Source organism: Mirounga angustirostris, unplaced genomic scaffold, assembly GCF_029215605.1.
Source record: "Mirounga angustirostris isolate CCGP_5_RB_7025 unplaced genomic scaffold, mMirAng1.0.hap1 SCAF_8, whole genome shotgun sequence".
NCBI lineage: Eukaryota > Metazoa > Chordata > Mammalia > Carnivora > Phocidae > Mirounga > Mirounga angustirostris.
The window spans coordinates 282,551-307,479 of NW_026991716.1; the positions used below are offsets into that span (position 1 = coordinate 282,551).

Consider the following 24,929-nt stretch of genomic DNA (forward strand, 5'->3'; position numbering starts at 1 on the left):
TGCAGGGCCGCTCTGTCCCCAGTCCCAGTGGAGATGGCTAGTTTATTGAGGTCTTCTTTGCCCAGCTGCCTTCCCTCCCTCCTCCTCCTCCTCCAGCTGTCTTGCAGCTCTGCAGGTAAGATTTATCTTTATTTCTGCCCTGGGGAGACCCTGACGACAGAAAGGCCAGTTTCCCTGGGTTCACCTCCTTCAATTCATCCTCAGCTTGTCTTGCATGTTATCTGTCCAAAACATGGGTGTGCTCAAAGGGCTCCCCTCCTCAGAACAGGGTGTGAACAAGGACAAAAGCAAACCCACCAGGGGAAAGTAGGGAGCAGCTTGGTTAGGTTCAGACAGGGGGTCCCCATCCCAAGAATTAAACTGCAAGATGCCAGACCACATCCCACGATGGGCCCTAAAGGCTGGGCTGCAGAGTCAGAGATGGATACAGAAGGCAGAAGCGTGAGCAGCCCTGCTGAGTGACCACATGCTAGAACATTCCTCCCATCCAGGGCACTCGCGGCACCTCTACAACTGGGGGTCTCTCTTCTCCCGTTCCAGAACGCCATGTAAAAATCAGTGTCTTCTTCCTTCACTGTTAGGAAGCAGCCCTTCCCGGGACATGCTTGTGTGTCAAGGTCCTGTGACTCTCGGTTTCTTTTCTTTGGTGTCTTGGACAGGACAGTTCAGAGTAATAGGACCAGGCCACCCCATCCGGGCGCTGGTGGGGGATGAAGCAGAGCTGCCGTGTCACATTTATCCCGGGAAGAACGCCACAGGCATGGAGGTGGGCTGGTACCGGCCCCCCTTCTCCAGGGTGGTCCATCTCTACCGAAATGGCAAGGACCAGGATGCAGAGCAGGCACCCGAATATCGGGGGCGGACCGAGCTGCTGAAAGAAACCATGGGCGAGGGGAAGGTGACCCTCAGGATCCGGAATGTGAGGTTCGCAGATGAAGGAGGTTTCACCTGCTTCTTCCGGGATCATTCCTACCAGGAGGAGGCGGCAATGGAACTGAGAGTGGAAGGTGAGTATCTGCGGGGGGAAGACCTCCCTCGGAGACTTTCATCACTCTCTCCTCGGAGATGCGACCGTACAGCCCAAACATCCCACTCCTGTGTCTGGCTGTCCGGGTGGGGAAGAGGCTGGATCAAAGCCAATGCCAGGAGCAGGGAAATGATGGAATCTGCACTGCTACCCAGACCCTGATAGGTTGTCTTAGGGCTGTGCCCCACGGCTGGGGGGCACTGTGTGAGGGGCTTTGGATGTAGGGAACAAGCATGGGACTTCGTGTTCCTGGATGCAGATGTACATGCAGAGACACTGCAGTAAAATATGAAAGGATCCCATCAGACAGTGAAGTGACTGTGGTTCACTTTGGGGGAGGAGGGGCAGGAGGGAGGGTGGAGTGTGATCCAGCCAGAGGAGACACCAGAATTATAGGGCCCTGTGTATGAGTTAGTAGAAAAGAGCTGAAAATAAGTACATTTGTGAGTACATACAGAGAAAGCATAAACAAAAAATTGTTTAAATAAAATAAAAACCAAAGTAAAAAAGCTGAGAAATAGCAGCAGCACAACCCAAAATAATCCATTTCTGATTGTTTTTTACCACTGGAAGGGGATGTAATAACCTGAAGGTTAATTCCAGTGTCAGCGTGGACTTTCTTCCTTCCATGTTTGGCTTTGGAATGTCCCCTGGTTTGTCAAAAACAAAGGCACGATTCCTAAGGAATGACCAAAATGATCAAAATGACCAAATCCCACTACAGTGGATACCTCAGTGGATGTATTTGTGGTGTTTTATTAGACAAGGAACATCACTGAACAATGCATTCCTGGCAAACGTGGTCCAAGTAAATACACAAATGGAGCAAATGTGTGAAAGAAAGACGCCACCTTCCGAATTCCCTCTTTTGGTGCCTTTTGTATGATGGGGATTTTGGCATTTGGTTTTTGGTCCTCTCGCAGGCTGGTTAAGATGTGCACAGGGTGGGAGAGGGAGCCTTACTGTTCCCTGCTATCGACTGAGGAACAGTGTCTCAAGGTCCTTTCCCTCCTCCGCACCTGCTCGTCAGACAATCCATCGCTTCTGTGTGTCGCGGCCAGAAGATGGCATTGTGTGCGCAATAACAAAGCCCTGTTCCTGGAGGAGGGTGTCCGGGATGTGAAAATGGCTTTGTGTGCCGCAGACCATGTGCACACAGCTGGTCCTACTGGGGGGTTGTACCTGCAGGGACGTGTGATCCTGAGGACCACCCGTGTGCAGCTTTTCCGCCTTCCTGTGCTGTGTCAGCCTCCCCCCAGCACAGCCCCCACCCAGGGAAGAGAGAGAGAGAGAGAGGGAGGGAGGGAGGGAGGAAGGAAGAGAAAGAAGAAAGAAAGAAAGAAAGAAGAAAAAGAAAGAAAGAAAGAAAAAAGAGAAAGAGAGAAAGAAAGAAAAGAAAAAAAGAAGAAAGAAAGAAGAAAGAAAGAAAGAAAGAAAGAAAGAAAGAAAGAAAGAAAGAAAGAAAAAGAGAAAGGAAGAAAGGAAGGAAGGGAGGGAGGGAGGGAGGGAGGAAGAGAAAGAAGAAAGAAAGAAAGAAAGAAAGAAAGAAAGAAAGAAAGAAAGAAAGAAAGAAGAAGAAAGAAAGAAAGAAAAAAGAGAAAGAAAGAAAGAAGAAAGAAAGAAGAAAGAAAGAAAGAAAGAAAAAGAGAAAGGAAGGGAGGGAGGGAGGGAGGGAGGGAGGAAGAGAAAGAAGAAAGAAAGAAAGAAAGAAGAAAAAGAAAGAAAGAAAGAAAAAAGAGAAAGAGAGAAAGAAAGAAAAGAAAAAAAGAAGAAAGAAAGAAAAAGAAAGAAAGAAAAAGAGAAAGGAAGGAAGGAAGGAAGCGAGGGAGGGAGGGAGGGAGGAAGAGAAAGAAGAAAGAAAGAAAGAAAGAAAGAAAGAAAGAAAGAAAGAGAAGAAGAAAAAGAAAGAAAAAAGAGAAAGAGAGAAAGAAAGAAAGAAGAAAGAAAGAAGAAAGAAAGAAGAAAGAAAGAAAGAAAAAGAAAGAAGAAAGAAAGAAAGAAAGAAAGAAAGAAAAGAAAGAGAAAGGAAGGAAGGAAGGAAGGGAGGGAGGGAGGAAGAAATTGCCTCAGGGGACGGCGTTTTTCTTTGGGTAGATTTTCAACATTCCTACCCCCTTCCTCCCATCTCAGAGTCTGCATGCCTGAGAGTCTAAAAAAAGAGTGTTTTACAAGTAAACAGGGACCACCCGCCTCACGGGGGCGCAGGAATCTGAGCCGAATCGAGGACTGAAATGCAGTGACTGTTATAGCAGATAAATACCTCCCCTTCTTCTCTGAAGAGTCTTTTATCTTTCTTTCCAACTTTAGTTTTTTCTTGCATTTTTGTGATTTTTCTACCCGGTGTCTCTAATCCTTTCTCTAAACACTTCATTATGAAACTTAAAAGCATCACAGAAGCAGAGAGACTATTACAATGAGCCTCCAGGGACCCACCACCTTTCTGCAGCAATCACCCCGGCAGACGGACAAAGGACAGACAGACAGCCTGCTTCACCTGACCCGTCACCTGACCCACTCATCTCCACCCTCCCCCACTGAATTACTGGGGCAAATCCTAGGCCCTATTATCATTCCCTTGCTACATGCGCAAGAATGTGTCACTCAGGGGCACCTGGCTGGCTCAGTCCGTGGAGGACGAGACTGTTGATCTCAAGGTCAGGGACCCTTGATCTCAAGGTCATGACTTCCAGCCCCACATTGGGGGTCGAGTTTACTTGGAAAACAAAAAAGAATGTATTGCTCACATGTAAGAACTCTTTAAAAAAAAAAACAAACAGGGCGCCTGGGCGGCTCAGTTGGTTAAGCGACTGCCTTCGGCTCAGGTCATGATCCTGGAGTCCCGGGATCGAGTCCCGCATCGGGCTCCCTGCTCGGCAGGGAGTCTGCTTCTCCCTCTGACCCTCCTCCCTCTCATGCTCTCTGTCTCTCATTCTCTCTGTCTCAAATAAATAAATAAAATCTTTAAAAAAAAATAAAAATTAAATTAAATTAAAAATTAAAAAAAACAAACATAACCACAATACTGTTATCCTATCTTTTCTAAAATTAACAAAAATGCCTTAAGGTCCTCAATATCCACTCTGTGTTCAAATTCCCCTGATTGTTTCACGAATATATTTTTACAGTTGTTTGGTCTGAGTCTAATCTACACAAGATCCACACCTTGGTGTTTGCCCTGTGGAGTTTCCCATGGCCTAGCGTTTGCTGATTTCATTCCCATTCTGTTCAGCACAGTGCCCCATACTTGTATTTCTTGTAAACGGAGAAAGAAGTATACAATCAGATTCAGGTTTAATTTATTTTTCCAAGCATTCATAGGTGATGCTGTATACTCCTTTCCATCAGAAGGCCCCTAATGGCTCCTTCTTTTCTGTTTTTTATGATCCTAGTACTTTGTGAAGGTATAAAAATGTGCAAAGAATGGAAGTCTATACCTGCTAAATCACATTGCTGCAGGGAACTTTTTTTTTTTTTTAAGATTTTATTTATTTATTTGTCAGAGAGAGAGCGCACAGGCAGAGGGAGAAGCAAGCTCCCTACTGAGCAGGGAGCCCGACGCGGGACTCAATCCTCGGGCCCTGGGATCATGACCTGAGCAGAAGGCAGACGCCTCACCGACTGAGCCCCGCAGGCATCCCAACTGCAGGGAACTTCTGATAAGAACTTGGAAAGTAGAATTGGCTACATTTTATTCTGGGGAACATAATAGACAGGAGCCTTAATCTGCAACTTGAAGGATTTTTGTTTATACCTAATAAACCCTCCCAGACCAGTTGCTTGCTGTCAGTTAGTCCCTGCCCTTGATGGCCGTGTCTTTCTCTAACCCCCAAAAGGAGAGAACAAGGGCTGAGCCCAGCCGGGCTCACTGAGGTTAGTCAGGAAGAGCTCTTGGGCGCTGACGAACAAGATTCTAGAATGGCAAGTTCTAGGTGGGAGCCAGAGCCGAAGGCCACCCCCCATCAGTGGTCCCACTCCACATCCCCTCAGTCATCAAACCCTACGTATGCCACTGTCTCAGAACCTCCACAAGAGGGGTTCTTAACTGGACTGGTGAAGTCGACGGACCCTTCTGCTCTCTCTCTTTTTTTAAGTAAATTCTGTGCCCAGTGTGGGGCTCGAACTCACAACCCCAAGATCAAGAGTCGCATGCTCTACTGATGGAGCCAGCCAGGCCTCCCCCGTCCTTTTTTTTTTACCCTTCCCAGATGGATGTTTTAAATGCATTAAATAAAACACATTTGTACTGAAACACAGCTATCAAAATGTTGCGACAACAAGATATGGAGTGGCCCTGGTACTTAGTGACAAACGTAAGTGATATTTTGAGGTTTTTCTGACAACTCTAACGCGATACGAAAATATCTGTGGTTTTACTGATGACAAAGTCACTGTTCTGTTCATGGTATTGTGGTGCGTTGCCCACAGACATGCTAATGAAAAGAAATGCTAAATTTCAGGTCAAAGATTACTAAAAATAACTGCATGGTTTTCCCCTCTAACTCCACAGATCCTGCCTCCCTAACCCCATCCCGTCCTCGTTCAGGCTCGGGCCGTGTTGTACTCTCCTCGTGACTGTGGGCTCCGCACTGGCCTCCCTCGTCCAGTCTTGTCATCCTCCCCGTGGAGCCCTTCCCCATGCCCCGTGAGCACCAGATCTAAGTCTCTTGGCTGGTTCCCAAGCTCTGTGAGACGGGCCTCGTATGGAACCTGGAAAACCACGAGCCCTTCCCGGAAACAGACCCACTTTTCCTTCAAGCTCTGTGTCCTCTCTTCCAATCGGTGCAGCCCCAGGCTCCGTGCGGGGCCTGGGGCTGTAGCACCACTCTGCCTTTCAGACCCCTTCTACTGGATCAGCCCTGGAGTGCTGGTTCTCATCGCGGTCCTCCCCGTGCTGCTCCTGCAGATCACCGTGGGCCTCGTCTACCTCTGCCTGCAGCACAGACTGAGAGGTACAGACTGCTGGGCCCCTTCCCTGAAATACCCTGGCCTCTTGGAGCTTGTTGCCTAATGTTTAGTTTTGAGTGACTTCTGGGTTCAAAACTGCAGAATGACAATCTGACGTCTCACCGAATGCTTTCATTTCTGTAACGGGTGCTTGCATTTCCCTGTGAGGTAGGGCCGACCTCCAACAGCCCCATTTTACAGAGGAGGCGCCCGAGGCCTGGGGTGGTTCAGTAGTTAGGTGGGCGACACCCCTGTCCTTGGCAGGGCGCGGGCCTGCCCCCCGCGGTCTCTGGACCACACCTGGCAGCTTCATGCCGAGGGAACGTGAGCCTCCGAGTCGGACAGGTCGACGCCTACTGGAGGTTTAAATAACGACCCTGAGCAAAAGTCCCCACCGCATCGTCAGCGTTCGAAACTTGTTTCCTCCTCGTTGTCCGCTCAACACGGAGGACCCGGCCTCAGCTATCAGTGAAGCTCCTCTTCTGTGCCCAGAGCGTCCACCCTGCGCCTTCTCCCTGAGCCAAAGCTCACGGGCCCTGGGATTCTTCTCCCCCCGCCGGGTCGTGAGAGCATAAAGCTGCAGGGAGGGCTGGGGTGTGCGAGGGCGTAAGGGTGGGTCCTCTCTCTCCCCTTGAACTCATCCCGGGTACTCAGTGCCCTTCTCCCCCCATGTGAAAAAGGCTGTCAGTTCCCACGGCTGAGCAGAAGGGACCTGCGATGGTGTCTGGCCGCCCGGGTTTGAATCCAGCGCAGGGCTGATGGACCTTGTCTTGCGGGGGACCTGCCTCCCTCCTGTCTGGGAAGGGATATTGTGATGCAGCGTCTACTTGGGAGCCTGTCTCCTTCCGCATTTGGACGTTAGTGGCTTTAGATTTACCAAGTGACAGCCCAGCAGGGGGCGGGGGGGTCGACGATGCAAACCTGCGAGCCCAAGGCGAAGAGCTGGCACGGGAGGTGAGGACACCTGAGGCTGGTTTGGGCCATTGCTGTCCCCCCACTGGACTCGTGTTTCATGCTGACAGCAGCCAGGGAGAGAGCTCCGAACCCGGGCTCTCCCATCCACCCCCTGCGGGCAGTCCTGGGCTGCAGAGAAGCCGCCTGCACGGAGGCCCCGGCGCTGGGTGTGGGAGGGGCCCCGTCTCATGCCAGGGCTGGAACTAACAGTGTTGCCTTTTTCTGTTTTAGGAAAACTTCGAGCAGAGATAGGTGAGTTTTCGTCACCCTCCCTCTGGTCCTTTGGCATCAGTGCCGTGGTCATTTTCTCTGACCATCTCTGCCTCTGTCCCCATACCCTGTGCTTGCTTCAGACAGGACCTCACTAGTATTTCAGACCCCGGCAACCACGCATGGATTGTAGCGAGACTCCTTCCTCTGCCACCAGCCGGGGTAGAGTTCAGCAGTTCCCTTTCCTCCGCCGGGTCACTCACTAGAAAGTTTTTTAAGTGATTCAATCACAGAGGCTCCGAGGGGAAGGGAAACCCTCCGAGTGCCCCACTGAGTCCCTTCCTGTGTGTTCCCTTTCAGAGAACCTGCACCGGACGTTTGGTAAGTGCCAGGACCTGGTCCTCCCTGGTCAGCGTGGTGTCAGTGGGACCCGGTCACCAGGGAAATAGAACCCTTGCTCGGGGCTGGCCTCCTGCCTCTTCCTTTCCCTTGAAGAAGTCACGGGTGAGATGATGATGGCAAGCACCCTGTGCCACTCCTCCGTGCCGGGCACTGCGCCAGCAGCCCCGAGGGCTAACTCCTGCTGTATCAAGTGCAAGGTTTCTCTGCGCGGACGTTAACGGAGGGGAGGTACACAGAACATCCCATGCACGCCTGGTGTCTAGTTGGGGACGTGAAATGAACTGGCTGGAGAACTAAGTACTTACGCATCAGGAGCACAGAACAAGTGACTCTACAGGATTGATTAGGGAAGGCTTCCTGGAGGACACACCAAGCCCCTTTACAATGTTGGCCCTTCAAGACGACAGTCCCTGTCGTTTTTGCTCACTGCAGATTCCCCAGGGCCTAAGGACCATGCCTGCAACAGAGGGGCACCCACATCCTTGTTAGATGGATGTTGCAGAAAGTATAAGATGCCTTAAGGCAGAGCACAGATGGTCCCTGCTCTGAGTAGCCTTCCCGAACGAGGAGCACTCCATCTGAGTGTTTAGGACATCACATCAGCATGCAGACCACGCACACACAGTCTCTGCAACCCAAGAAGGGAGGAACACGATCTTTGTTTTGTAGGATTCAAGTAGCAAAGGTCTTACCTCTTTCTGTACCATGAGTCTCCCTGGCATTCTGGTGAAGCCTAATGGACCCTTTCCCAGAATAAGGTTTTTAAACAGTCACAGAAAACGTAACAGGTACGATTGCAGAGAAAACCATTGAATTGAAATACAGGTATCAAAATATAAACCCATTTGTAATATAGTAACAACTGTTTCTTTAAATAACAAAAACACACTAACAATGTAGCAGCAGGTGCAATAACTTTGTCAAACTATTGACAAGCATTTCGAGATTTCAGCAATAACTCCAGTGGGAATGAAAGTATCTGTGGTTTCTTTGGTGATAAAGTCACAGGCACTGCTGACGACTGGTTTGTGGCCTCCATTTTTAATGGAAGAAATGCTAAATTCAGTTAAAGGTTGGTGAAAATAAGGATGCAGGGCCTTTCTCATCTGAGTTCACCAGCTCCCTGAACTCTGCACAGAGCCTGGTGTTCTTGGACCGCAGGACACGGAGAAGGGCGGGAGGGGTGGGGGACCCCGGCTAATCTTCTCTGCTCTGTGGCCACGGCTCAGACCCCCACTTCCTGAGGGTGCCCTGCTGGAAGATAACCCTGTTTGTGCTGGTTCCGGTGCTCGGACCCCTGCTCGCCTTGGTCATCTGCTATGAGTGGCTGCATGGAAGGCTCGCAGGTGCAGTGGGGGCGGCAGGCAGGGCCCGTCGGTGGGGGGGGCCGAGATCCAGAGCGCCCAGTCGGCCTTCCTCTTCCGCCCCCAAGGCCAACTCCGGGTCCTCGGAAGAGAATCCAGGGGGTCCTCGGAAGAGAATCCAGGAGGGGAACCTCTGGCTGAGCCCCCTGGGGCTGGGGCCGCCCTGGGGCCGGGAAGGGGGGGGTGCGTGGGGAGGGGACCAGTCATCTTCCACCAGTCATGGCTTGCTTTCTTCTTTCCAGGGCAATTTCTTGAAGAGCTAAGTAAGTTCTCTTCTCCCTAGGAAGGCAGGGAGAGGGGGGCAGGGGAGGGACCAGAAGCCCTGGGGGGCAGGGGCGGGGGGGGGGCGGCTCTCCAGCTGGAGAGAGCCTGGCTCAGGAGGCGCAGGGCACTCCAACGTGCTCTGCTGGTGTCCCTTCCCAATGCTCCGGCAGCTGCCCTGGGCCTCACCTCCAATACCAGCCGCTGAGGCAGGTGCAGCAGAGGCAAGGGGACCCCCGGGGGGCTTTCCTCTCCGTGGACTAATGGCTTGGCACTGACAGATTTTTCAGGTGATTTTCTCCTCCTTCTAGGAAACCCCTTCTGAGTGATGCTGCATCTTGGCAAGGATGGAGGACAGCCTGGTTGGTCCAAGCACTGACCCTCAGGGTGGGGCGTCCCCCTCACTGGCCTCCTCACCACCAGGACGTCCAACCTGCATTTCCAGGAATGCTCTGAATCCCAAATGGGACTGAGTCCTCTTCTGTCATCCACCCTCCCTCTTCCCCGTTTGGCTACCCACATCTGTCCTCTCTCCTCGCTCCATGTGGAAGCCGCCTCTGGCTGTGGCCAGGCAGGTGTCCCCTCTCTGACAGCTCCTGTGCTGGAGAGTGACCGGCAGGACTGAGACCAGCAGACTCCCTGCTGCAAATCCGTTCCGTCCTGGGGGGCAGAGCGGAGAGGCGGGAGCGTTGACGGGAAGGAGCAGGGGGAGTGCGAAGCCTTGGCGCTGAGTGAGCTGCAGCTGAGGCCACGGGCTGGAGCGCCATCTGGCCCTGCGGAGCGGCGAGGGCAGCGGGGCGGGCGTCACACCGGTCTCAACCTCCACCCCCTGCACGGATGGGTCCCCCAGGCCCCTTCCCTCCTCTCGTACTTCCTCTCCCGTGTTATCCCCTATCAGAGCACTGATTTCTTCAACAACTTCTACTTGATGGTCTACCAGACACAAAGAAACAAGGCAGGTGCTAATTAATAACAACACGAGTTTCCGTGTGCCACTTCTCTAGCCTGTCCTTCCGGCATTTCCCTCATCGCCCCTCCCCTCTCTTCCCTGAGCCTGCAGGTCCATCCGGTGTCCCCCGAGCCTGCAGGCCAGACTGTGGGAAAAGCAGCCAACAGAAGACCTCAGTCAGAAAGGCCACTTCTTCATGTACTGGGGCCTCATTGGCTCTCCCCCCTCCGGTGCCTTCTCCCCGCCCTCCCTGCCCTCTCCTGGGAGCCTGACTGCTGGGGCAGATCCGTGTCCTTCCCTGACAGAGGGGGGGCATGGTGAAAGAAGCCGAGCCATCGGCCCAGGACGGCCCAGCATGCCTGAAGGTTGCCCAGACACAGGCCCTTGCTTTTGGATCCCCCCCAGTGGCCCACGAGGCCGTCCTTGTCCCCGAAGCAGACATCACACACGGGGCAACGGTAGATCTTCTGCCTCCAGTGCGTCTGCTGGTGTCTGGCCAGCCCCGACAACGAACTAAAGGACTCGCCACAGCGGAAGCAGGCGCTGAGCTGTTCCAAGAGCTGGGCCTTCTGATGGCTAGAGAGACAGGCTTTCTTGCTGAAAGTCAAGGGGCAACGGGGGCAAGAGAAGACCTTGAGTCTTGAGGGCTTTGCTGGGGGACAGTGGGGCCCGGGGTCCAGGGCGGGGGCTCTCGTGCTGGGTGTCTGCGTCCTGGTCCCAGGCCCCGGCGCTGCACTGGCTGGTGCCCACCGTCTCGCAGTGATCACCGGCTTCCTGTCGATAGGTGGCTGGCCCTCAGCCACAGGACCCTTGGTTCCAGGGGTGGGCTCTTGGGTCTTGGCCTCCAGGGCGTGGGTCACAGCCACAAGCTCCCGGCCAGACTGCTGGCTCCCATCAGTGCACTCCTGAGATCCAGGGCCCGGGATCCTCCCAATGTGCTTCTGGTCTCTGGCCCCCGGCTCCTGGTTTTGGTGTGTCTTCTCGTGGCGTTTGAGCTCGGACCGGTCCCGGAAGCCCTTGCCACAGCAGGGGCAGGAATGGGGCCGGTAACCCAGGTGGACACGGCGGTGACGGCTCAGCCCCGACGCGTCACAGTAGGTCTTGTCACAGAGCGGGCAGCGGAAGGGCCTCTCCCCGAGATGCGTGCGCCTGTGGTAGTTGAGGTCCCTGGGGTTTCGGAAGCACTTCCCACACTGGCCGCAGCTGTTCACCGTGTGGGGACTGTGTACAAACTGGTGACTGTGCAGGTTGGAGCGCTTGCTGAAACTCCGGCCACACAGGTAGCACAGGAAGGGCGGCCCGGCCTGGGACGCGGGCAGCGCGGGGGCCTTGTGCGCGGACCCCATGGCAGCAGAGGCTGGGCCTGCCCCTCCACAGGCAAGGGGCCCCTTGTGGTCTCGCAGCCTCCGAGCCTCTTCCTGAAGTGCCTTCTTCCTGCCGCCTGCAGGGGAGGAGGAGGAGGGACATAGGACTCCCCGCACCAGCTCCCCTTCAGGCCCCGGCCCCCCTGGCTCCCTCACGTGCCCGTCGGACATGCTCTCTCTCACTCTTGCACCTCACAGGCTACAGGCAGAATGGACCTCTGGGTTTCCAAATTAAAAGTGAATCAACACTTAAAGTGGAGTCTTTCAACAAGAGCGGAGGTCAGAACTTTAGCCTATACCCACATTTCTCGAACTCCATTTCCTCTCATTTTCAGTGTCTCACGCTCCCACGACACCTGCCGGTGACCTCCTAAGTGGGGACCCTGAGTGAAAGGCGGCGCCGTTATTCATCCAGCTAGAATGGGAAGTGCACACCAGCAGCCGTGGTCAGCCCGGCCTGAAATCTCTCTCCTTCCTGTTCTATCTCAGACATGAGTCTCTCCTTGGGCTCAGCACAAGCTCCTATCCCTTCCTCTCCTGTTCCCCTGGAAGGGATGTAGGCAACCTATATGTACTCCAATCCCTGAAACTGCAGATATTTGCTTGTCCTAAACAGATGTTCCTCTGGAGCCAAGGGATGCAAGCACATGGTCTCAAGCCCTCTCGCAGCTCCAAGTGGAGCCAGGGGAGAAGGATGCAGGCTGGGATAGGACGCGCCCAGCCCTGGTGCTCGGAGGCAGGCTTCCACCCTCCCAGGGCATGGCCTGGGCCCCTGCCTGCGCCCCTCCTCTGCCATGCTTACCTGAAGGGAGGCCTTCTCCATTTGGGGGACGGAGCTGGGGCTCTGCTCTCCACTGTTTTTCCTCTTGTTCAAGCTCGATGATCAGATCTGGGTTAGACAGAAAGATTCTGACTGGGGGTGGGAAGGAAAGAGAGAGTTGAGGTCCCAGGCTTGGCCCCTTCATACCCAGGGAGGACAACAGGCTACCTTCTTCTGTATCCTTGGCCTAAGAACTTAATCTGGGACACTTAGGTGCAGGGAGGAGACCCTCCTAACGAAGTTCCTGGCACATAATAGGAGCAATTCCGTAAATACTGGTACATTTGAATAGGTACATTTTCAAATTAACATGTTCCAAGTATTATCTTTGCCTTCGTGCAGGCTTTCATTTCTTGTCCTTTCACCCTGAGCTTAGTGACCTAGATCTTTCACACCTGGAAGGTATAGAAGGTGCAGGGTCAGTGAAGTGAGCTGTGAGCTGATCTACCTACTCAGGGAAGCCAGGTGTCCCAGGGTCCTGGGCGGGGTCCTGGGGCAGGGGGCAGGCTGAGGGAACCCTTGCCTCTTACCCACAGACATCAGGTTTCTGAATGTCTCAGACATGACATCCTGGTACAGGACCCTCTGACTGGCGTCCAGACACACCCACTCTTCCTGCGTGAAATTCACGGCCACATCGTCAAAGGTGACTGGCTTCTGGAGAGTAGGAGAGACTCAGGGAGTCATCCAAGCACAAGGTTTAGAAACCCGAGAGAAAAATAAAACCATGGACGGAGGGGAGAAATAGGAACAGACAGGCACAGAGCCAGCAATGTTAATCCCCAGAAAGGAAAGGAAGATGGGGGTGGGGGGGAGCTGGTGTGCACTGAACAACGTAAGAAGGGCTGGCGCTCCATGGAGGGCTGCAGGGCGGGGTGGAGGCGGGGGCTGAGACAGGCCTGGCAGCCCCTGGCCCGGGGGGTTGTTCAGCTTGGAACCGTCTGAAACCCCATCTGACCACGGACGGGGGACAGACGAAACAGCTCCGGTCTGGGAGTGTCCCGCCCTCCCTCTGGCTCTGCTCACCTCCAGCCACGCCCCCCACCAGCACTCTCTCTCCACGGCTTCCCGCCGGGCTGCCTCATCCACCTGCAGGAGCAGTTTCTCTTCCACGGTGTCTGCTTCCAGCTTTGTCCACTCCTGGCCTGGCCCCCAGGACTTACTGGACCCCTTCCTGGGGCTCTGTGTGTCCCGGTCACTGTGCAGACAGAGAGGCTGTGCAGAGGCCTCCCTGAGGTTTGGCATGGCTTCCCGGGACGCATGTACCTGCTCTTCCTGGTTTTGTTCTGCAGTCACACCTCTGGTCCCTCAAAGCCCGGGCTTCAGGGCTTAGGGACTGGTTACCGGGGCTCCGCAGACATCTGCCTTCTGTCTGCCCTGCCTCAGCCCCTGGCCGGTGCCCACCTCTCCAAACCTGAGGTCAGAGAGAAACAAAACGCATCACCAGATGGGGAGTGAGCGGCAATGGCGCCCGTATCTGGTCAGGGAACACCAAGAATTATCAAAGCCCAGCTCTGTGTCAGCGCAGCCCTGGGACGTCATAATTACCAACCCCATTTCAAGGGACCTAAAGTGCAGAGACGCTAAGAAGCTCCGTCCACAGCAGAGTTAGTGTTCAAAGCCTAGACTCTACCACTGAGGACAGGATGCCCGTGTCTCAAGCACCCTCTCGGGCAACCGTGCAGAATTCTGCACAGAGGGTGTGCCCTGGATCTGTCTCAAACCCCCTAGTGCAAGTCTCACCCTTCTGACAGCGTCTCACTAGAAAATGGGAAAGGAGACACTCTCTAAGACCCCATCTAGTACCGAAAACTGGGATTCTGTGGGTTTTTCACATGTACTTCTTGTAAGGGAATCATAAAGATCCTCGTGAAGACTCAACAGGTAACAAGCCGGCAGGAAACACTTGGCTCTGGTGAGCCCCGCACTGGGGACGCCGGCCGCTCAGGGAGCTCCTGCCCAACCCCCACCTCCTCCGCGGGCAGCCTCTCACTTCACTTCTCCTTCTTGAGGTGCAATCCCTTGAACAAAGACATAAAAACCCACTGAGCTTTTTTTTCTTTCACTTTTTCTGGACTGGTGGTGAAACTGAAAATAGACAGAAAAAGGACATTTGACGATGGAGTTAATTGGATTGCTGAAAAGGAGGCAGAAGTGCACGGTGAGGTTCAGTCCCTCTGTCCCTCCTTCCTTCCCATCAGGACTGTTCACAGTCGTCGTTCGAGATGTCAGGTGGGGATGGTTCCCCTACCCGGCAGCCCGAGGACCCAGGAGGCTGTCCTGTTCCCCGCTGGTCCTCCAAACAGCATTGCTGGGGGCGCTGGGAAGAGGCCCTGGTCCAGATCCTCAACCCGACGTCTGGTTTGGGGACTGAGCAAGGCTGTGGGGTCGGAATTGCTAGCAGCTGTGGCAGGCCCCTGCAACGTCCCCGAACGCTTTCTACACCCACACCCCTCAGAGGGGAAGGCGACCCGCCGACCCGCCCTTCCCGAATGTAAATGCCCTCAGGGAACCTGTCGCCATCTTCCCGTCCTCACAGAGCACCCAATCTCTCTGACCCAAGACAAAACCACCGTCAGCGACTTCCCACAGCAATTCTGAAAAGGACCAAAAGCCCCAACACCGCTGCCAGACTTTGTGGGACCCGCCAGCACCCCGGGCTGCAGCTGCTGGAGTCTTGGGCTCTCCAGCCGGGGAAGGCCCTCAGGCTCTTGCCCTCCGCCCCTCAGCTCCGGTCAGTCCCTCCAGGACCCTCTCCAGCCAGGCCCAGCCCTGCGATCAGATCCTTTAGTCGCTTCGGGGTGAAACCTCCCACAGGCAGGAAGGAGACAGAAGACTATTAACTCCCACTGGATGGGGCTGCAGTGCTCCCATCGACCGGCCGAAACTTCCCTTCTGGGATCCCCTCTTTCTCAACTCCAGCCAGGGGCCCCCATTGTGGCCGAAGAAGTGGGTGCCCCAGGCCACACCCCTGACACCCAGGTTTTCCCCAGGGCCCAGCGATTGGGAGCCTCTCCAAGATGACGGGTGCAATGCCCGCCTGCCTGCTTCAGGCTCGAGGAGTGCGGGACGAACACCCTGTACTTGCCTCCATCCCCAAAAGCTCAACACCCAGCTGCCCCACTCACCCGCAGTGCACTGAGGACAGGGACTGAGGGGGCCCAGTGCCCACTTGCCCAGCGCCGGCAGCTCCGGGCAGTCCCGCTCTCCCGGCCGGTTTCCACGAGCCCACCGCGTTCCCTGCCCCCGGGGGCCTAGCTAAGGCTGTGGACCCACCAAGGTCAAGAGTTCACAGTCAGAGAAGCCAGAAAGGAAGAGAGCCCCGCCCCCTCACCAGCCCACCCTCCTACCAGTAGCAACCGCTGGTCCCACCTAGCGCCGGGATCTTGCCTTATTTCCAATCTTAATTTGCTCTTGAAAAAAGAGGATTATCTCCGATTAAAACTCACAACCTCCAACCACCACCATCTAGAGCCAAAACGAGACGCACGGGCCCCCAGAAGAGGGGCGGAGGCACATCTTAGAAAAACGAAGGTAAAGGGGAGATTGCACACCTTGACCAAAATGCTGGAGGTAGGGGAGTGCGGGGAGGACCATGGCAGGTAGAGGTCACTTCCTCGGGCACTTAACCTCACCCAGTTCAACCTGGCTCAGTGATATTATTTTTTAAAGATTTTATTTTTTTATTTGATACAGGGGGCAGGGAGAGACAAGCAGTGGGAACATCAGTCAGAGGGAGAAGCAGGCTCTCCGCTGAGCAAGGAGCCCACTGTGGGGCTTTGTCCCAGGACCCTGGGATCATGACCTGAGCCGAAGGCAGACGCTTAACGACTGAGCCACCCAGGTGCCCAGGCTCAGTGGGACATATATAGGTCTTTAATCAGTCCAATGGGTATCACATTTATTGTTTTCCACTTAATTAGCACTTGATGTGGGAAACAAAGGCAAAAGAAAAAAATTAAATTTCCTTGACAAGTCCTTGAAACAGGCAGTGACCTTCCTCTGGGAGCTCAGCTGCCTGGATGTGGACACTTTGCTAAGGGCAAAAGGCAACCTTAGCCTGACCCCAGGATCCTGTGAGTCTATTTTAAACATATAGAAATTCCTTTGGAAACTTCCTTTATTTCTACCACCCAAAATGTATGTTAGCAACCATTCCCCAAGCAGATAACCCACTGATACACATCTAAAGGGTCGAATGACTAAGTTTTTACTGACAGTAATAAATGACCTTTCCTAACAATAGGTCATTTATTTTGTTTCCAAAATATCTTGGAGGCCTGTGCTGTCCCTACCCCCTCCCAACTTGAAAGTGTACAATGGGCCACTGCTCAGGACCCCGGTGCAGCTCTTTTCTGCCCAGGGGTCCTGTCCCTGTGCTTTAATAAAACCACCTTCTTGCACCAAAGTCTCTCCTGGCCGTCAGCTCCAAAACCCACCATTCCCACATCAACACTTATCGTATTCCACTTTGTGTTATGATCATCTTTTATGTTTCACGTTGGCATGGGGTTTTACAATTTACAAAATACATTTGCAAACATGGCCTCCGTTGAGTCCCCTCAAATATCCCCTGAGGTAAGACTTGTTATTCTGTCTGTGCAAGTAGGAAACAGTCCCTCGGATGCTGAGCCTTTCCAACCCAGGTCTGGAATTTAGCAACAACCAGGGCACCATTTTGGCAATTGTCTTTGAGGATTTAATGGAAGCAATGTTTACAAAAGTTTCTTTCTCTCTTTCTTTCTTCTTCTTCTTCTTCTTCTTTTTTTTTTAAGATTTTATTTATTTATTTGACAGAGAGAGAATGAGAGAGCACATGAGAGGGGGGAGGGTCAGAGGGAGAAGCAGACTCCCCGCCGAGCAGGGAGCCCGATGCGGGACTCGATCCCGGGACTCCAGGATCATGACCCGAGCCGAAGGCAGTCGCTCAACCAACTGAGCCACCCAGGCGCCCCCTTCTTTTTTTTTTTTTTAAAGATTTTATTTATCCATTTGACTGAGAGACCATGAGCAGAGGGAGAGGGAGAAGCAGGTTCCCTGAGTGGGGAGCCCAATGCCGGGCTCAATCCCAGGTCCCTGGGATCATGACCTGAGCCTAAGGCAGATGCCCAACCAACTGAGCCACCCAGGCGCCCCAACGGAAGTATTTTGTAAATTGTAAAACCCTATGCCAATTTCCTGGTCCTTGGTCTAGAACTGCTGCCCCAGTTCTTTCTCATTCAGAGACAACAAAAGGGAAGTCCTCTGCCCCATTGTAACAATCTACCAAGCTGTGGCAAGCTCTCGGTCATTGGAGCTACTGTTGGAGGGGCTCATCGAGAGGACATGACCACCCATTGACCCGAGAGCAGGACCCCGGCGGTCCTCCTCCCTCCCTCCCTGTCCTTGGAATGTATATTCCACCCACCATCTTCACAGTGGGACGTGTTTCAAGGACACAGTCTTGAGACAGAGCTGTTGTGGAGACCCTCTGGATTGAATACATAACTAAACCCAGTCAAGGCCTCTCTATAAACTTGTAAGATTCTGGTGGGCAGGTGTGGACACCTACTTGTCTTGTGACCACCCAAGACAAAGGTAATACGTGAGTTCCCTTGCTTACTGAAACTGCCACGTACCAATCGGGAGTGGCCTGCTTTTTCTTCAGTTTCTCCTTGCCCTGCACGTATGGGGGCCAATTTGAGCTTTCACCTGGGGAAACTCCTGAGGTTTCCGACCAACAGCTACAAGTGTCTGTGATTGATGGTTTTGCTGATGAGAGCTCTGACGAAGGGAGTAGCCTGTGCTCAGTGGTACCCTCAGTCTCGCACCCACCGCCCTCTGGACACAGTTACTGGGTACACTCTTTTAGAAAGGCAGCTTTAGCTTGTTTCTGGGCTCCTGTCAAAACTCAACACCTGACCCAAGGAAGCTTTCTGACATTCTGGCTGAATAGTCACATTGGAGGGTAGGTCAGCTGGGACTCAACTTCTCACAAAGTGGGGAGGATCCAATAGGCCTTGCTTCTGAAATGGAAGTGGTACATTTAAGGGTGCAGCTGGCCTGGCCCCCATAGCTCAGTCCATGTGGAGAAGTGGCAGATGTCCCTCTGGGGACAGTGCTATCCCTCACTCTGCCATCTGGACCAAAGCTGCTGGCTCAATAGGGCTCTCAGGGCCCTGGTCCTGGGTCACGGTGGGGCAGCTGAGCTGAGTGCTGTCTCAGGCTGAAGCCAACATTCAGTCCCAGTGCTAGTTATTCAGAACCAAAAATGGAGGCCGCCATTCTCCCTGCTGGGCAGAACCCAAGGCCGTTGTCATGGCTCTCCCCAGTACTCCCCTTGATCAACCTTCCTGTCATTTTACTGACTCCTGGGCTGTCCCAGTGGTCTGGCACTTGGAAAACTAGACTGGTTAGACACCTCTCTCTGGAGCTGCAAACTGGAAATAAACCCAACTGCTGACCCAGCCATCTGTCACTCAGGTGGATGCCCCTAGGAGGCACCTGTTCTCTGATGAGCCAAACTGGAGCCCATCTGCTGAGGGAGGCTGCTTTGTGCAGATCACCCCCACTGCCTTCTGGATCCATCATCATCCCAGACCTGACAGGACATCCACCATCATAGACTGGGCACACAAGAAAGGATTCAGTCTCTGATTTGACTTGTGACCTGCTTGTCTTACACGCAGAGAGGCCCCATGACAAGGGGCCTTGTCCACACCTGCTCCAGGCATGTGGACTCATCAGACCTCTGGCCCTCTCTTGCACCTATTCGTGCTGACACTTTTCTAGGGTACAGTGTTGCTATTCTAGTCCAGTCAGCCTACCCCAGCAATAGTACTGTGGCCCTTGAAACTAGTCTGTGCCATGCTTTTGGCTTTCCAGACCATTCTAGTTTGGCAATGGTATGCCTTTCATTGCAAAGTCTCACACAATGGGCTGATAGTCAAGGTAGTTAGTGGATCTTTCATGCTTCCTACCACCATTCAGAGGCTGAACAGCCCTCTCAAAATTCACTAAAAAGGATTTTCTTAGTCTTTTTTCCTCACTTCCTCCTGGCCCACACACCTTTGTAAGGCAGCTTGGCCACCATAGGCTGCTATCCCCCCAAAAGTATCATCTCCTCTTGGCCACTTCCTAATGACCAGGACAGGAGGTTATATGGACCTATTTTGGAAATTCCTGGACGTGGTGTTTCTTTCTTTTCCCTAATAGCCTAATAATAGCCCCAGGCTGGCCTGGCTGGTACCCCCTGTTGGGAGCAATCCAGCCGAAATGGGAGGGGGGTGGTGCTAAGAGATTCGAACTTAATTCTGGCCCAGCTACTTGGATTCTCAGATTTACTTGGTCCTAGATTATAAGGAGAACGACCACTTGATTGAGTACACTGCTCACTACGTCCCAAGTCCCATGCAGACCAAAGGGGAGTACATAATGGGTTTCTGTACTTTTATAAAAATGTTCTTGTCCCTCCTGTTGAAACAGGGAAGGATTCTGATCGGTGTCATTTGAGACACATGCCAACCACTGGCTACACTGATGTCAGTCACTGTGCCACGAAGATCAGGTGCTGTGGTTGGCTGGGACTTTGGGGGGAAGCAATTCTCTAAGAGGAGGAGGGTGGGAATTTGCTTACCACAAAGAAACCTTGGGCAAGCAAAAAGAGACAGACCCCCACATTACAGAGCACAACTTTACATCTATAAAAGACGTATATAAACATAAAAGAATATCTGGGTATGTTACATGCACATCCCAGAAAGTTTGAGAAATCTATTGGCTAAATTTCTTATTCCTCTCAACAAAATTTTATGTTAATATGGGAAACTTTGGTTTATTCTCTAGTAAGTCAGGGTATGTTCATTATCCTGGAATCCAGATGTATTGATGATTCAGTGAAAAAATTAATTGTATTTGATGCATGGCAGATACGTTTTATTTTCTCCTTCTATACAACTATCCTACTCTCTGCTATGAGGTTACCAGCAAAAATATGATTTATGACAGATGAGGTACAGTTTATTCACTATTTGAACTGACAGTAGGTAACAGGTGAATTTTACCTAATCCAGTGAAAGGCTATATAATTAGATCTATATAAAACAACACACCAATCTTGTAAACCGTACGTCCCGAGGCTCAGTTTCCAAGCACTTCACCTTTCATGGTTAAAGATGCCATCAGACATGCTTCAATGAGTTCAAAGTCTTATTTCACGTACTTGACTCAGCATGAGCGTTATAGTAATTGTCTGCTCTGTCTCCTGGCCCTGTAACCTTATAGTCTGTTTCTATTTGGGGCTTTCTTAACTCTCACCAGGTGGTTGCCTATCCCCAGTGAAACCCAAGTCCGCAGTTCAGTTTTGTCAACCTTTCTACTCCTGCTCTGGTCTTTCATCCCGAGTATTCTGTTTGCTTATCTTGTACCTTAGGTGCCCTGTTCCAGTTCCTTGAATGGGCTCCATTGGTTCCCTGTCTACCAGTCCTCAGGTCTACTGATGTCCTTGCCCTCCTGTTTTCTAAGGACTGGACGCCTACCCTCCAGCTGTGGTTGTCTCTTCCAGGCTGCCTTTGCTGCCACATGCCTGTCAGGTTCTGCCTGTTGTTGGCACCCTCTCCTTTCTTCATTCTACCCTCAAATGTCCATTGGGCTTAGCTGCATGGAGCTCTTTGATGACTCAGTGACAGGGGATTTGTGGATAGATGGGCACTGGGGCCAGAAGGCAGGCAGCTTCTTCTTCTTTTTTCTTTAATTGTTATGTTAATCACCATACATTACACCATTAGTTTCTGATGTGGTGTAGGCAGGCAGCTTCTACAGACTTCCTAGGAGATCTGGCTTGGAAGGAGTGCAAAGGAATAGCATGGTAGCTTGCTTAAATGGGAGAGATTTGAGAATATTTATAGTTCAGTAGGAATGACCCAGTTGAAAAGGAGCTGTTGAGTATAGAGGAGAGACAACAGCTGCTGGCATATGTTTCTGAGAGAGCAGAGAGGTGCCATTTTCCACTATGAGAACAAAGAGGGAACAGGAATGAGCAGACACAAGGAAAGATGCAGAACCAAGACGGGTAGGGCGTACTTACTGCCTTGTTCCCATCTCTTGTGAGGCCCAGTGACATGAAATATTTTAAGATACTTTCTACTGATTTTCCTTTTTTCTTTATACTCACCCAAGCAAGTTTCTAAGGCTTGCAAACAAGAAAATCTGACCATGACGTTGCTGCATTTCAACTCATCACACTTCCCAGCATTATTCTTTTAAATGTGAGTGCAGTTGACACGCGATGTCCCAGTAGTCTCAGGTGCACAACAGTGATTTGACAACCCTGTAGGTTACAGAGTGCTCACCACAGGTGTAGCTACCCTGTATCCCCATACTACTATTACGATACCCTTGACTAGATTCCCCGTGCTTTCATTCCCGTGACCAACATTATTCCTAAAGGGCAGACTCTTGACTTGAGTCTATAATAAGAAATTCCAGAATCCCTGGTCCATTTGGAACCCACTACTCAAGACTTATTTTTCCGCTATCTCTAAACAGATGACCTGGGCTCCTGCTACCCACAGAAAGTAAGCCATACTCCTTCATATTTTCCCCTTGTACCTTACCTCCTGGGAATTTCTGCTACATTCACAGGGAAAAACTTCGAGGAAACCTATCAGCTGGGGGTGCTCCTCCAATAACAAGTTTCCTGTTTTTCTTATCTTCTTGAGATGCACCTTATCAATCCATGTGATGGTTTGTGAGGCATCTTTCATTTCGGACAGAACTTATCACTGTAAAAACATGATCAAACGGAGCACCAGCCACCCTTGCACACAACCACCAAGTTTGCTGCTTGCGCTAAACTTACCCAAATATTTAGGGATGCCAACATTCACAACTGCTCTCTCTTGGCGATTGCTTATAAACTCAGAAACCAGTAAGTAAGTGCAGCTATCCAAGGCTGCCTCAAGACTTAAATCCACCAGCCCGCCTCACACCCCAAACAAAACGCAGGTGTCCCCACTTTCTGAGTTTGCAGTAGCCCGCTTGGCAGTGGCTTCTCTCGTAGGAGTGAAAACCCTCTTGGGATGTTTTGCTGTTAGAGAAAACAGGTAGTAATGTAAGCTGATGTAGAAACAAAGTGGGGTACCAGGCGCATTTGGAAAGCAGGGCTTACTCTTCGCTTTATGTCATTTCTGCTGAGGTTCGGTTCCACAGGAATGCTCTCCCGTTAGCGAGCAGGGAGGGAGGCCCGCATTCTATCGCATAAGCTCAAGATCAAAGGAACATCCATCTGTAAGGGATCACCCCCAAGGCCAGCAGCGCGGGGCGCGTGCGGAAGGGGCTGCGCGGCTCTCAGCAGCACGCTCCATCGGGTAGAGCTGGTCGCCGTCGGAGACCTTTCCAGATACAGCCCTACGGATTTCTCTGGGCGCCAGCCTGTATTCTGGTGACTTCTTTGACCGGTTTTGGCAGGATGAGAGCTATAGTCTCATGCCTTTGCTACCACGGGCTCTACTCTGGCATTTCCTGACCCATTTCGCCTTCTAAAAACTCCACTTTTTAGCTCGGTTTCCAATCCTGTTTCAATGAAGGGTTTATGGCAATGGTACCCTCCCAGACGCTGAACGGGGGCTTCTCAGTGCTGTTTTCCTAATTCAGTAATTCCCATCCCTTTTGCCCATTCTTGTTTGTCTGCGCCTCCCAGCTGCCGGAGCCAAGAACTCTTCGCGGCTTCCAGCGCTGGCCTGGCCCTTCTCCTTCATCCAGTCCTCGCAGGCCCTGCGCACCTGCCACTTCCGGGCCGACTGTCCCTTCTTTCTCATCTGTTATTAAATCTCTGTCCTTCAGCACAAGTGTCCACCTCTTCTCTGAAGCTTTTCCAAGAGGCTCTCTAGCTCTGTTGCAAAGGGCCGGGTGTCCTTCTCCACTGCTTCTGAAGCACTTAGGCTGCTTCCGTTGGCTTTATTACTTCTTCTTTTTAATTTAAATTCAGTTAGCTAACATATAGTACACCATCAGTTGCATATAACACCCAGTGCTCATCACATCACGTGCCCTCCTTCATGCCCATCACCCGGCTCCCCATCCGCCCACCCAGCAGCCCTCAGTTTGTTTCCCAGAGTTCAGAGTCTTGCATGGTTTGTCTAGCTTTATTACTTCTGTCATGGGATTATCTATCTCAATCTATAGCGCCAGATTGTAAGCTCATACAATGCAGAGGACCCTGCCTTGTCCATCCTTCTATCCCTGTCCAGCAGAGGCTGCGACTAACAAGATTCAGTAGGTATGGAATGAATCAATAATGGGCCTTGAATGTCTAGGCCTCCTGAGTAATGACTTGCCATGGTCTGTACCATGTTAGCCCACCCCAGATTCCACCTACCATGATATCCTGTGCCCACGTATTTCAAACAAGCTTATAAACACTTGGAAAAACTTGCTTTATTATCCATCTAAATTTTCTACTCTCTGCTGTTTTTCCTTGTCTACAAATTGACCTCTTTTCATTCATATCTTTCTTCTCAATTTTAAACCTGAACTGTGGGGTGTCCATACTTCTGTTTGGGTAGGAACTTACACTGTGAAAGTAGGGGAAGAAAACCAGGAGAAGGACATTTCATGATATTATGGCCTTTTATGCTACAAAGCACCTCATTTATCCCACTGGAATAACCGGGTGAGGAAAGTTTTATTATCTCATTCCAGACCCTAACTTACCTTCCTCACATCAGCCAGCTGATATGTGGCAGAGTTCAAGCCCAGAACAAACCCCACAATTCTAAACTCTACTGGGGCTAAGCCACAGAGTGCTCAGGGCTGACAAACTGGACTCTCGTTCCGCAGAGAAGTGTCACAGACGCCTTGCCTAGTGTCTCTGTGGACTTTCACTCCCTGTCCTCTTCCTCTGGGAACTCTTTTATTCAGACTTGAATGAAACTTTAATTTATGATGCTGCCAGGGACCTTGAGAAGGCATGGGGGTGACCCTGTCTGGAAGGGACCAGAGAAAGTTCTAGAAAGGGGATACATAAAATCATGAATTTTATTGAAGGGTATTAAAAACAAATTAAGCGAACAAAGATATGTCAGGACCTCGACCGAAGTACAAGAACAAAGAAAGGCTGACTGTGTGCGTGACAGGATGTAAGAAGGTACGGTGGCACCCGATCAGCTGTTTTTGTACTTTGGGGCCAGGCCAGCAGTTAACCAATGTCCTTCCTTCTTTCAACAGACCCCTGAACAGACCCTAAGAACAGGCTTGTGGGTGCACAACCACAGTGCTATGAAAAGCGTACAGCCTGCAGGCTCACAAGCTGCCTTTGGCTCAGGTCGTGGTCCGGGGCCCACGGTCCTGGGAGTGGGGAGTCTGCCTCTCCCTCTGCCTGCTGGGTGGGTGAAGATGTTGCTTACATCTCTCCCCCTGCTTGTGCGATCTCTCTTTCAAATGCATAAATAAAATCTTAAAAAAAAAAAGAATACAAGACAAAAGAAAAGCGTCAAGTGTGACTCAGGATTTAAGGGTGCTTAGGGTAATTATGGTGCTGCTCACACAGAGTCCAGGACATGAAGGTGAACTGTTGGTGAGGCAGAGGTGACGGAATCGGGTTTGGCCAAACTGAGCCCTCTTACCAGACTTTTGTTCTTGGCCATATGAGGTGGGA

The 24,929-nt window shown here is 51.9% G+C and overlaps 2 protein-coding genes across 6 annotated transcripts in view; one reads left to right on the forward strand and one right to left on the reverse strand.

The window, feature by feature from the left end:
• MOG (myelin oligodendrocyte glycoprotein) lies at positions 1 to 9,184 on the forward strand. The gene is made up of 7 exons (XM_045866073.1): positions 1 to 115; positions 660 to 1,007; positions 5,863 to 5,976; positions 7,157 to 7,177; positions 7,496 to 7,516; positions 8,767 to 8,883; positions 9,144 to 9,184. Exons 1-7 carry the CDS (start codon positions 34 to 36, stop codon positions 9,182 to 9,184), a joined length of 744 nt encoding a protein of 247 aa, XP_045722029.1. The 5' UTR covers positions 1 to 33.
• The window catches only part of ZFP57 (ZFP57 zinc finger protein), a 21,998-nt gene continuing 5,432 nt past the window's right edge, over positions 8,364 to 24,929 (reverse strand). For 4 of the 5 annotated variants that reach the window (XM_064597046.1, XM_064597047.1, XM_064597048.1 and 1 more), the window contains 4 exons: positions 13,322 to 13,709; positions 12,826 to 12,952; positions 12,278 to 12,364; positions 8,364 to 11,552 (listed from right to left, as the gene is read on the reverse strand). In XM_064597046.1, the coding sequence (XP_064453116.1) occupies positions 10,321 to 11,552; positions 12,278 to 12,364; positions 12,826 to 12,952; positions 13,322 to 13,540 (1,665 nt within the window). In that variant the 5' untranslated portion in view covers positions 13,541 to 13,709 and the 3' untranslated portion in view covers positions 8,364 to 10,320. Of the gene's footprint in view, positions 11,553 to 12,277; positions 12,365 to 12,825; positions 12,953 to 13,321; positions 13,710 to 15,667; positions 21,603 to 21,888; positions 22,057 to 24,929 lie in introns of those variants that run through there. The other variant, XR_010413456.1, reaches the window with a different exon arrangement.